This window comes from Jatropha curcas, chromosome 2 (genome assembly GCF_041381405.1).
Source record: "Jatropha curcas cultivar XTBG-Jc1 chromosome 2, XTBG_Jcur_1.0, whole genome shotgun sequence".
NCBI lineage: Eukaryota > Viridiplantae > Streptophyta > Magnoliopsida > Malpighiales > Euphorbiaceae > Jatropha > Jatropha curcas.
The window spans coordinates 17,020,526-17,034,577 of NC_143152.1; the positions used below are offsets into that span (position 1 = coordinate 17,020,526).

The following is a 14,052-nucleotide window of genomic DNA, read 5'->3' on the forward strand; positions in this document are numbered from 1 at the left end:
ATAGAGTTCACATGAAAAGTAATGCATTGGGTGATCAGGCCAATCCACTACTATCCAAGTATTACTCCATTCCCTAACCTAAGGGTTGATACCTGCTTTAGCCCCCTACAGGCATTGTGATAGATTTATCTTACTGTCTAATACTTTCACTTCAAACCTTGAATTACTCCTTCTATAATCTTTGATCTACACTATAGGTGTGGATTTTTCCACCTCATAGGGACTAGTGCGTCCACCATCCCTAGAGAGGAAAAAAAATCACACAGTTTCTTTCCTTATGTTGGTTACGGCCGATCCCAACATAAAGAAAGTTCTTATACTCCGCAGTTGTGTCCTAAAACCCTAACCTAAGCTCTGATACCGACTTTGTCACGACCCGATTCCATGGGCCGGACCGGCACTAGGGCCCAGGTAAGCTTAAGGCTCCCGAGGCCCGTAGTAAGCCTGAAACACTAAAATTTGCTATCTCAATATAAATTTCAAATATTCAGCCCATATTACTAAAAAAAATAAACCTCAAGATTTTATTTCATCTTAGCCCAAATTTATCTTCTACAAAATTCCACAGTTCGGGCCCAATTTACAATACATCACATTTCTAATATAGGCTCACAGAATCATTTCGTCTATGATAATACACGACTAAGTGTAAGTAAATTTTACAACTGCGGAGTCACTAACTATTTGGTATACATAGCTTTTTATACATATAATTACATAGTAAAATAATTATAGAACTAGGAAAATTTCTTTATAGCCCTGCGGTGAAGAAACATAGCTTATACCGAATTAAAGAGAAACTTACTTCCTGAAAAATTAAACAAGACATGTGAGTTTTTTTTTAAGGAATAATAATTATTGCACAACACACGCAGTCACGCATATGTATATACATATCAATCTAGTCATCCGACTAGTTATATGCTCACGCAGCCAGTCACACAAATGACACATCACCAGCACTCACAATCATTAACATCTTCATATAATCACATCACGTGGAAATTAGTCAGTGGCGCCACCTGAAACCCCAACGAGCCGTCCTCACACATGGCTCGCCCTCTCGTACATGTGCACCAGGGAGCCGATCCCCCATACGGCCAACTGGTCTAATCCTCACTGACCAGTCCTCTCATTGTTTTTTTTTTCCACTCTCTCGTTTCTTTTCCATATCGACAGGAGGTAACCCGGTGGTCTCCATCCAATCTAGATCATCAAGTGCTCACAACAGGAGGCCACCCTGCGGGCTACAATCAAATCTAGATTATCAGGTGCGCAGCAACAAGAAGCCATCCTGTAAATCCCCATATAATCTATATCATCAGGTGCACAAGGGGGCGCCGATCTCCCATTTTCCCGGCCGACGGTCAAGTATCATATCTTATTCAGGATCCACATCACAGACCGTCCTCACAAACCCATGGTGGTCCACTTCATCCCAATTCCACACAAACAAAGCATAGCATAAACACAACACAATTAATCAAACATTGCAATTAAGTGCAGACATATTGATCAGTTGGACAACGTAATGCAATGCACAACTAGACAACCATTCTCAAGTGCAATTAAATAAATAAATAAATAAATAATATTAAGAATAAACAAACAATTAAATAAATTATAATAATGGAAATAAATAAATAATTGAATAATTCGATGAATAATAATGAAAATAATTAAATAGTTAGAGCACTCTATTTAATATTTATGAAGTCATAGAATTAATCTAAATAGACTTATTAATTATGTCATTACTTAAAACTAGTCTAAGTTCTATCGAAATTTCGGCAGCATTTCCCCTAAAAATGAGACTATCCACCTGTTTAAATATCAAAAATTTCATTCAATATTAACTCAATCCACACAGCCCATCCGTCGGGCAATCAATCAAATCAAATACCCATCCGCCTTCAATAATATATCACCAATCAACCAAAATTTACAAATTAAAAGACCTTCAACTATTCTAGGAATATTATCAATAATTCTTTGCTTAAGGTATAAACAATATCATTAAACATTTATTAAAGTTCTAGACTAACTAGTAAGAACTAATATTTCAATTAAATTACAATTTAATAAATTCTTCTACTAGATAACTCAACTCGAAACTTAGCATATAACTAAAGCTTCATAAATTTCTCCGTCTTAACATAAAAATACCACTTCTAGATATAGCTAAAGAGTTTTACAATTGAATCGTTAAATTTGCAGGAATATTGCTATCAAGCAGTAACCAACACTAACCAACATAAGAGTATTGAAAATATAAATATATTTACATACATCTGTTTCCATACCAATTATTTAAAATGGTACGAAGTACCTGAAATAGCTACTGCGCTCAAGAAAAATATATTTTTGCTTAAACTTGAGCTCATATCGCATTAAGAACTTGGTTTATGACTTCGCATATTCATCCCAAACACTATAATTCAAGAAATCAACTAAATAATTACTGCTAGCTCAAGGATTTCAAGATTTCCTATTAAGTACCCATAATATATCCCCCGGTTTTGCACATTTTTTTTTTTTAATAAAAATTCAGTTTATAACTCATTCAAATTGGAAACAATTCAATTCCTCCTTCCTAAGATATCGAGAACTTGACCATATAGCTAACTAGTTGTTTTTAAGCTAAAGAATGCTTAATTCTTCACAAGGATTTATAATAAACGCAATAATCTAACCATCCCAATATAGATAATAAACGCAATAATCTAACCATCCCAATATAGGAATCATTTATATACCGATTTCAAGAGCAAAAATTCAAAATTTCCATTCACATTCGCCTAAACAGTAGCTAAATTTTTGAATTCCTGCAATAGATCAAGTACTAGCGATAATGTTGCTGTCATAATCATGCTATATTTATTCTTAACTAAAATTCCCTTGTTCATGCTAAACTTATCCATTAACTTAGCTAATAATTTAAACTAACTTAGAGAATCAAATTTTTCCTAAAAAAAATGTATGACAGTAGGAGCTAGGGTCTAGATTTATGTAATAGTTTTATTCACGATTCAAAACCTCCATCTTTGATCAAGGAATTCATAAATTAAACTGATGAAGGTTGGGGATTGACTTACTCAGCTGGAAAATGTCGGAAACTTGAAGGTGAAAGCAGGTTACGCGACTGTCTCGAGTGAAATGGAATCGCGACTCGCTCGTGATTTCCATGCTTCGCCAGAATCGGAGACGAAGAAGGAGAGGGAGAAGCTCGCTGTCGATGAAGGGGAGGACTGGAACCGTTCGGTGGTGACAAGGTCGCCGGAAAATCAGTGGAGTTGCAACGCAACTTCCCGATCGAACGAATCGCAGGCTTCCTGTGACAGCCGCGCTAGCCAGAGACAACAGAGGTGAGGGAGAGAAAGAGCGGCACGGGGAACGGCGGCGGGAGGCGATGGGAACGGCGCTGGCTTCAGGTGACCGGAAAAAGCGAAAGGAAAGCGAGAGGGTGGAGGTCGACGCCGCTGGAAGAAGAAGAAGAGAAAAAGAAAAAAAAAAAAAAGAAAAGAAAAGAAAAGAAAAGAGAATTCTAAAGCTTCTAGACCATTCCGGTTCGATTCGAACCGGTTTGGTCTAATTCTATGATTTGGCTCAATTTGTTTGGTTTTCGAGTTTTTCGCTTGATTTTCGAAAAATCGAATTGGTTTACGGGTCCAGTTTAGCAATAATAAAATACTAGCTGGTATAATCTCATTGGTTGAAATAAAAAATTTAGTTTTTAAATGAAAATTCTACGAAATTAAATTTTCGGGTCGTTTCAGCTTTGAACTCTTACAAAGAACTGAGGTTATGAGGGAGAGAGGGATTTCTAAAAGAAAGAGGTAAAACTAACTTATGCCTTCACAAGGGGAGAGGCTCCCTTTAAATAGAAAAAATTAAGAATCTTTACTATTTGCTTTTACTGTTGATGAACAGTGGTTTGTCTCCCACCGAATCTTGACCTTTACTGTAGCTTTGGCTTTTACTGTGGATGAACAGTGGTTTGTCTGCCACCGAATCTTGACCTTTACTGTGGCTTTGGCCTTTACTGTGGATGAACAGTGGTTTGTTTGCCATCGAATCTTTAGATTGAATTAGAACAAGATGAAGACGATGAGGACAATTGTAAAAAAAACCTGGCTCTGATACCAACAAAACACAAAGGATCGATTATGAAAAACGTATAAATCTTCTAATTTAAAGCAAAACAACAAAAATACACAAATCAAACCAACACAATACAAAAGATAATATTTATCAATCAACTCAATATATAATAAATAATTTTAAAGTTTAGGGTTCCTGCAACCTTAACCTGGGATCCCCAGAATTAAGTCAGAGTGTAGAGGGAGAAGAGAAGAGTGCCGTCAACACGGACTTAGATCGTAGCAAATTTAAATAATTTTATTTAAATACAAAAAACGAAATACAATATTTATACTTACAAAGAGTTTTACAATTAAACTTTCTTCTGCTTTGAACTCTTACAAAGAATTGAGGGTTATGAGGGAGATAGGGATTTCTAAAAGAAAGAGGTAAAACTAACTTATGCCTTCACAAATATATATATATATATATATATATATATATATATATATATATATATATATATATATATTAAAATGTTTTAATTAGTTATAACTAAGGTTATTTTAAAGTATCTTAAATTTTATAAGGACAATGTAGGAAATCTGATTATTCCCTCCTCATTCTCACTTTTATATAGAGTATAGATAGATAGATTAACTAAATAGCACACTTAGGTTCCTAGGTTTAGTAAAACAAGTTTTACAATTAAAATTTACCATATTACAATTAAAATAGAGCAAAACTAATTAGTATATGTCAAAGTCATTTTACTAAGTCAAAAGCAATTAAATTAAAAACCTTTGGTCAAAATTAAATCAACTTTTTGTCAATTTTAAAATATAATTCTAATCAATTTAAATTAACAATTGATATCATAATTTCTCAATTCAAATATCCAATTAGTGGAACTCTACATGCAATGCGGATTCACATATCAAAATACATAATATAAGAAGTCAGTCCTCAAGATTGAAAATCGTACCAAACCCTTATATGAAAACCGTATCAAACCCTTATTTGGTACTCTCTTCGTCCCAAAAAGATAATCCACCTTCTATTTTCACACAAATTAATAAAATAACAATTATTATAGTTAAAAGATAATTTTTATTCATATAACTTTTCTATTATAGTCATCTGAAATAACACACGAATAATTATTATATTAAAATAATAAGAATGAATTAATGAGGATTATTGAAAATAAGATAAGATTTAACAAGGGTATAATAGACAATTTAAAGATTAACTATAATTTAAAAAAGAAAAATGGACTATATTTTGGAAACAAACCAAAAAGGAAAGATGGACTATCTTTTTAGGACGAAGGGAGTACTAATTATCAATCTATCATGTTATCACTCACAACTCTAGAAATTAGGGCGTACATTATCGTGTATTTTAGAAAAAAATAATATATTCTTTTTCCTTCACTAATATTTTTTCATACCGAGTTTTTAGTAAGATTTTAATGAGACATATTCTTAGTAATGGATATCCAAGAGAGTGTTATGAATATTATAATTGTGTAGATATTTATTTAGTTATTTTTCGGTCAGTTGTGTTTTTTGGAATATATAGTTATGTCCTTTAATATATATTTTGCATCTATAAATATATACTTTTTTAATGAATATGAATTACCTTTTCTATATTCTTTCTACTCCGTTTTTTTATATTCTCTTAATTTTTTATCAATTTTATTTTAAAAAAAAACTGAGTGATTTAATTGTTTTTTCAAATTAACCAACAATATCCAGATCGGTTTAAATATAACCTGAATTTTCATTGAATGAAATCAAATTAAATATGAAACACTCCAACTCATCTACCCGCAGGTATTCTTTTGTTTTTAAGTAACAACTGGTAGTTGAAGACTTACGACTTAACATTAGCAATAAAAAGTTCACGGATAATACACATTTTTTCTAATATTATAAAGGGCAAAAAGAAAAAGAAAATACAGATGAACCACCGCCATCTCTCCACCAAAAAGCCCATACCCGTCATTTGCAGATAGTTACTTTCTCTCTCCTTCACTCTCTCAAGTTCAAACCCTAACTACATAGTATAAGCAAATTCAAAATTTGTTTAAAAAGGAAAAGTTGAAAACTATTCTTTTAAGTTATATTTGTTGCAGTTCTTGTTTTGGTTGTTGTTGGTTCACTTTCTCACTCTAGAACATGAAAGAAAAAGGGAATGGGAGCAAGCAACAGAGACCCAGTTCACCACCAAACAGCCTGTGTCGATGGATATGAAGGACCATAACCTACAAGATTTGTGCTGCCATTGCCTGCATTGTTGTTTGTTTTGCTTATGGGAAAGGTTGGTGTCGAGGAGGAGCAGGCATTGCCTACTAGTGATGATACTTCCGACCAAGATGTAGAGAGAGGATTCTACGGCTGTAAGTTTGAACACATTTATAGGTTCATTGGGGTGAGATGTATTTTGGTGCTTCTCTTGTCTGTGGCTGTGTTTCTCTCTGCTGTCTTTTGGCTGCCTCCCTTTCTCCACTTCGCAGATCAGGGGAATCTGGATCTGGATCCCAAATTTAAAGGTGTGCCTTCTTTGTTTTCTTTTCCAAATTGTTTAGTTGTAATTTATTGGGCGTCGATTGACTGTTTTGGTGTTTGAACATTTTTTTGTCGGGGATAGATCTAGAAATATTTTTTATTTTTTAATTTTTAATTTTATGGTTTCCTATGGTGGTGGTTGTTAAGTACTGTTTTTGGTTGATGATCGCAAACCTTTGGTGAGAAGTGAAAACAATGTGGAATACCAAATTGGTTTTCTTTTATTTTCTTTCAATTCATTTTTTTCCCCTTTAGGAGGTTGCCCCAGCTAAAGGTTTCAAAAGCAGTTACGATCTGATGGTACTTGGTGGGTATTGGGTTGGTAAGAAGTTGTAGATACTAGATCGAGGAGGAAAGAGAAGTAAACTTTTAAAATCCCATTTTATTTTGTTTGGTTTATTAGAGAAGAGTTTGGATGAATAGACTCAACCATTCTTTTTGATGAGCCAAGTAATTTAAAGCATGTCTATATTTTTATATTTCTATACATTTGATTTTTTTTCTAATTATTTTTTGTAATTGAGAAATATGTACGTAATCACTCAGCAAAAGGAAAAAAGCCATATGTCTGGAAGAGCAATTGGTGTTTAATTTTGGAAGTTCTAAAATGTAAATTGAGCTGCCAATTTTATCGATTTCTATTTTTAGCTAAATGCCATCGATTATGTTTCTTCCATATAAACAGTTACTTTTAAACTGAATTTTGATATGTGTGTGCTGTATCATCAAAATTTCTTAAAGGGGTAGGGGTTGCTAGGGTTTGAATTTGTCTCTCTTCCACATTAGGCACTTAACCACTAAGTTACTTGCCTAATGGTTGCATATATGTCTCTCTATGGCTTTCCATTTCCAAGCCGCAATTCCACACAAGACTCTAATCCTCTAGTGTTCAAACCAAACAACTTTAAGGTGAAATTTTAATTTGGAGCAATTGAATTATACAAATTTGTTATATACAAATCTCACATTTTTGTATTTGGGAAAAAAGAAGTAAAAAATTTATTTCAACTTTATGGGTTCAATATGACTAAGCCAATTTCTACAAGTGGTGAAGTCCTCTTCATGAACTAAGAAGTCCATTACCTCTTCTACCTCCTTCGCACCTACAATCTGGTTGCTTCATCCTCCCCCATTTGAGAACAACCTTTTCCACACTGTTAAGTGGTTCCTCACCATGGTTCTTAGGTATAGACATAATCATAACAGTAAATGGACACAAAAGTGATATAATGGCACTGTTAGTCCTGTAATTCTTCTAAATAGATTCATGGTAGTGCACCATTATCTTTTAGTGGCAATATGTTGACACATCTACACAATTATGGTGTTCAAGCCCATGGCCATGATGATCACAAGTTACGACTACAATTTAGAACTTGTTTCTGACATCATGTTGGTTCCTAGTAAAGATTTCATATAGCTGACTTCAACTAGTTTGAGACTAAGGCTTAGTTGTTTTTGTTGTTCTGACCTCATGTTCGTTCCCACTAAAGATTTCTTTGTCCATAAGATGATTTCTGGCTATTAATTATCTCTATTGCTAGATCCTTTCTTGCTAGCTCTACAATGCCAATTCAAGTTTTTTTTTTTTTTTTTTTTTTTTTTTTTTTTTTTTTTTTTTTTTTTTTTTTTTTTTTTTTTTTCGTGATTGTTTTAAAAAAGTTCTCCTTACATGATTTTTGCAAAATAATTAGTGTTATTGTTTAGATGATGCTGTTAATTGAAAGTAAAGAATAAAATAAGATAGCTTAGAGTGTCAGTTTAAATTATGTTAATGGGTATTTTAGGAAAATACAAACATGTTGAACTTGATTCTAGACTTGTACCAAAGGCAAGTCATATGAATATTTTATGTTATATCATTCCAAACATGAAAAACTTATTTGTAAATGAGTAATTAAAAATTCATTTGCAATTCCATATGTCATACAATTGGTTCTGAACATAATTTTGTTGTTTTTGTGGTATATAAGGTGTCCCATTCGATTAGAATGGTTTTGCATGCAGTGCAAGGGGATAGGACGATTTTGAGCCCATGGAGTTGACTACTTGACCTTTCACCAATTCCTTTGAATTTCACAACATTTTTCAATTTGACATAGTGCACCTTTCTTTAAAGTTGCTGCTAGTGGCAACCTTGTCAACAGGACTTTTATACATTCCAATCTTGACTGTTGAGGGAGATTTTAATTTAAGTTTGTTAATCACCCAAATCAAGTTCCACTAGGAATAGTAGAAGCAAGTTGGTTTGGTGTGTACTTTATATTGCATTTGCTACACGTGGAGATACTATATACTACTTTATAAAGTGATCTGTGGATGATGATTATTTTTAGTTATTTCCCTTTTTAAATCGTCTACATATGCACACTTTTTATGATTAGATAAACTGATGCTTTAGACTCATATATCATTTGTATTTTGAGATAAGGTTTGATATGCTTTTTTGGGAACTGCCACAGCTAGTTGGAAATGTAAAATCATTTTATAGAAATAAGTATGACAATCAATGTGTATGTTATAACTTATTAAAATCATATCTCTGTTATATCTGAAAAGGGAACCTATTAAACACATATTTGCCTATGTTACATGCTCCTAAGGCATATTTGTACAACAGTAACTGAGATTATGAATTTGTATTCTTTATTAATAGGCATGATGTCAGATGATAAATGGATTGCTGTTTATTTATATTCTTTGTTAATGCCAAAGCCTTACATTCTTAAATTCCTAATACAAGCATTACTATGGGATACTATATTGTCTTTAATAAAAAGTGCAACATTCGGTATGTGGTTATTTATGCTGTTGGTGATATGATAAGTTAGTTCAACCCATATGTACTGCATGAGCTCTTCACTTAATTTTGAATTGGACATGGAAATTCTGTTATCTACTGATATGTTGCTGTTAATGTTGCCCACAAGTTAAAGGTTCTCTCTAGAGTGAAATTCTTTAAATTGTTTGTTAGGCTACGCATCTTGTATTAGCTTCACTGTAGATCTTGAGATGGAGGGGCTTTTGTTTGGTCATATATTATGTTCGACCAATCGTATATTATGTTGCTTGTGTGGTGCTATGATTCTCAAACGTGAGTTCAAAATGGAGGATGGAATGGCATATGTGAATACTGTCAGATTGTAATTGGACATTACGGGAGCTTTTGTACATTCTTATGTTTTCTTATAGCAGCATGAGTGCCATCTTCTGTCCTGCTAAATGATGTGGCTGGAAGACTTGTTTTGTTGGCACAGCATGTAATTCAAACCATTTAACACCCTTGTGTATGAAACTTTCCAAAAATTAATTATTGCTGTTTCCCATTTCCTGCTGAAATTTCTTAGCGAAAGCTAAATAGACGCTTGTAGAAAGGATAGGATTGGGAAAAAGAATCTTGTTCTAGGATGTGAGTACAAGGGGTTCAAAGAGTTTTTGGATGATGTCTAGGAACAATAAATGGAGTAGTTGACTAAATTCAGAGTGGTTCTCCTCTCTTAAATAATAGCTTTTGATGTAATGATGGTTCTTAACTATATGTTTAGGCAAGTGGCGTTGATGGGTTCTTAACTATATGTTTAGGCAAGTGGCGTTCAATATATTCATTTGATTATGTTCAGTTTCATCATACCAAACTAACCTTAATGCTCGTAGATGCAGTCAACTAAATTAGGTTTTCTTTAGTTGATTCATTAGGGATTTTGTCACTAGGCATCTTGAGAGTTGCGTACTCCTTCAATGCCTTATCTGGCATCTGAAACTTGAAGCAATTTTTCTACCTTGGGCCTGGAACCATGCCCTTGCAGATATTAGTGTCTATATAATTTAGTTATATATTATATGAATATCCAGTTGCCATTAATGATTTCTATGATGCTAGCATCAAAGATTGAATGGAGTTTCTTTTAGGTGAGCATATGATGTTACCATGCCATGCTGTTCAATGTTTGCTACATTTATTTTCATTTCATGGATGAGCAGCTTATGTTATTTGCTTTCTTCCTTGAAGTATTTCCAAATAATGTCACTGGTTCAAATTAGAAAATTTAGTGCTTAGATATGAAAGATTAACATCTTGATGGCATGCATATGCATTCAAGATTGCTTTGAAATTTATCAGATGTTTAAATATTTAGATGACTGTTGAAATTTGTGTACAGATCATGATATAATAGCAAGTTTCAGTGTTAGAAAGTCAGCTGACTTTCTGGAGGACAATATCTTACAGCTTGAGGATGACATTTTTGACGAGATAAGCTTTCCTAGCACAAAAGTATTAACTCTTCCAACTGTTCTTAATTATCTGCTTTATACGATCTCTAGTTTGATATAAATTTGCCCTTTGAATCAGGTGGTTATCTTGTCCCTGGAACCTTCAGCAGGACCTAACACGACAAAGGTTGTGTTTGGGGTTGATCCTGATGCAAAATATTCAAAACTATCATCCACTGCTCAAAGTTTGATTAGGGCTTCTTTTGAATTTTTGGTTGTAAATCAGTCATTCCGCTTGACAAAATCCTTGTTTGGGGACCCATTCTCCTTTGAGGTGCTTAAATTCCCCGGAGGAATCACTATTATTCCACCACAAAGTGCATTTCTTTTGCAGAAAGTGCAAGTATTTTTCAACTTCACTTTGAACTTCTCTATTTATCAAATACAAGTAAATTTTGCTGAACTAACAAGTCAGCTCAAGTCTGGCCTGCACTTAGCGCCCTATGAGGTTTGGCAATTCTTCTTTTCCTTTTTTGGTAAAAATAATTCATGTTAATATTGTTTTCTGCAATCATATTTTCTCTGTTAGACCACCTAATCCACATTATAAAGTTTATTCTAATTGACATGGTACACATTGTTGCACCCTATTAATGGTGGTTGAAATTGAATTAAACCTGCACTGGACCAAGGCATTATACCTTGAAACCTGTAGTTGAACTTAATTGAACCGTCATCTTTAGCAAATGTGGAATGTTAAGCACTTTCCTTGACATCTACTATTCCTACCACGTATAGTTGAATTAAACTTTATGGAGTTGTTAGAGCATCAGATCCAGCTCAAAATCCCTTATTGGGCACAGAGAGCTAAATGCTTTAGGCCCTTATTTCTTACAATCAAACTCTACCATTTTGCATGTCGGTCACAAATTTCTTGATTTTATGTGTTAGTAGTGGTTTGGAGTTTGGACTAAGGTAGTCCCAACAGTTTTTCTAATAGTGAGAGAAACTCCTATTTTAATAGTTTTCTATCAAAAGTTCTATTTGTCAATTATTTTGAGAGAATTGATTTATTATGGTCTTAGTATGTGTTACACATGTCATGTGTTTCTTTTATGCATGCAGAACTTGTACATACGCTTATCAAACTCCCAAGGTTCAACAGTGGCTCCCCCTACTACTGTTCAGTCATCTGTTGTGCTGGCTGTTGGGAATACTCCCTCGAGGGAAAGGTTAAAGCAACTGGCTCAAACTATATCAGGTCATTCAAGGAACCTTGGTCTGAATAACACGGTTTTTGGTAAAGTTAAGCAAGTTCGTCTTTCATCTGTCTTGCAACATTCTCTCCATGGTGGTGAAGGCAGTGCCTCACCTTCTCCTGCACCTCTCCCACATTCCCACCACCACCATCACCACCACCACCATCACCATCATCACCACCATGATGCATATATGGCTCCTTTAATTTCGCCTGCGCCTGTGACTGAGAAAGGTGCACCTGCACCTCTTGATAAATCACCTGCTCCACTGAAAAGTTCACCTGCACATCCGAATAGTAAAGCAAAGCCTCCTGGTTGTCAACTTGGGCATAATAGGAGATATCCAGAGAAAGGGAGAAAGGGGTCTCCTTTGACGCCCGTAGTTGCACCCAGTATTTCTCCTCCCATTTCTACTCCTGCTTCTACTCCCTTGCCACAACCCTATGTTGGTCCACCAGCAGTGTCACCAACACCAGTGCCAATCTCCCATACAATTCCTGCTTCTAGTCCTTTACCAAATGTTGTTTTTGCTCATATTCAGCCACCATCAAAGGCAAAATCAGAAGGGCATCCTGATACCAGTTCACCATTACCATCACGATCACCATTTTCATGTGAGTAATTTAATGATCTTGTAATGTTCTTTTGCTTGAAATTGATACTTGGGTATGTTTGACATTGTGGTTGAGAAAATGCACCGCATTGGATATTTTGATTAGAATTAATTAAAGTTTGCTTTTAATGTAAATTTTTTCGCATGATCATAAAAGTTTCGAAGCAAACTACATTGCCAAACAGTTCTTTCTGACAACTTCTGTAATTGCTTTTCTGTCCTAACCAAAGAGAGAATAGGTGCTTTTTGGGAAAAACAGTTTCAATCTCAATGCTAGGTGAATTCTTTAATTAAATTCCTTCCAAAAGTTGTTTCTGTTCAAGTTTTGCTCATGTTTTGATAATTAACCATGATGCTTGTGTGATCTGTTCTGTTATTTCGTGCTTGCCATCACATAGGCCAACTTGTTTATTACAAATTTGTTGCGTATATTCAAACATCATTATATCTTCCTATGGAAATTCTTTTATGTAAAGATCATGCATTACTAGAACCGCACGGAGTTATAATATTTGTGTTGATATCTGTAGCAAACTAATATCTAGAATTTTGCAGCTTCTGCAGCTTTTCCTATAGTTCGGTGGGCAATGTCACTATCCCTAGCTGTTGTACTACATTTATAACAAAAGAAAGGAGAACCTATATATTATCTAGTTAAAATGCTTCTCTGGGAACTCAATTGTATCATTCAATTCAAATGAATCAGACAAACCGGAGGAGTTTTTGATAGTGGGAGCAACACGGGTGTGCCTCACATCTCAGTGGATATATGTTGTTTGTACATATTGATAAAAGTTGGAGTAGCAGATGCATTTTCAGGTCAAAGTCACAGAGGTGACAGGCCCTTGATTGCATTGCTGCTATTGTGTATTATTCTCTTATGCAGAAATGTAAGGAGAAAGAAAAAAAAAAATGTAACAGAGGAAAAAGAATTATGCCAGATTACCGTTTTGGTTCTTTTTACCAGTCAAATCCATTTAGATATGAATTTTGGATACGATATTGTGCTCATGGTCTATTATCTGTCAAAATTTTCTTTTTTTAGCTAATTTCAATGTTAAGGCCCGTATCTGTATACATGTATATACGTGTGCTAGAACATGTCTGTATACATGTTAGAATTCATATTTATTGTGGTGGAGGAATATAGAATTCAATAATGGATTTGACTTGCACGTTCACTGCCCTAATTTTGCATAATTCTGAACTCTTGAGTGCTCGAAGCTTTTGTGTACGTATGTATAATCTATGATTTTATTTTATTTTTAATTTTTATTTTAATTTATATTATATATAAATGTGGGAACGGAGA

At 34.1% G+C, this 14,052-nt stretch overlaps 1 protein-coding gene across 1 annotated transcript; it reads left to right on the forward strand.

The window, feature by feature from the left end:
- The first annotated feature begins 6,012 nt into the window (after window positions 1–6,012).
- Window positions 6,013–13,737, forward strand: LOC105648153 (hypothetical protein). The gene is made up of 5 exons (XM_012234456.4): window positions 6,013–6,640; window positions 10,817–10,929; window positions 11,008–11,376; window positions 11,994–12,741; window positions 13,296–13,737. The coding sequence occupies exons 1-5, from the start codon at window positions 6,400–6,402 to the stop codon at window positions 13,361–13,363; spliced, it is 1,539 nt and encodes a 512-aa protein (XP_012089846.1). The 5' UTR covers window positions 6,013–6,399; the 3' UTR covers window positions 13,364–13,737.
- Window positions 13,738–14,052: the final 315 nt, after the last annotated feature.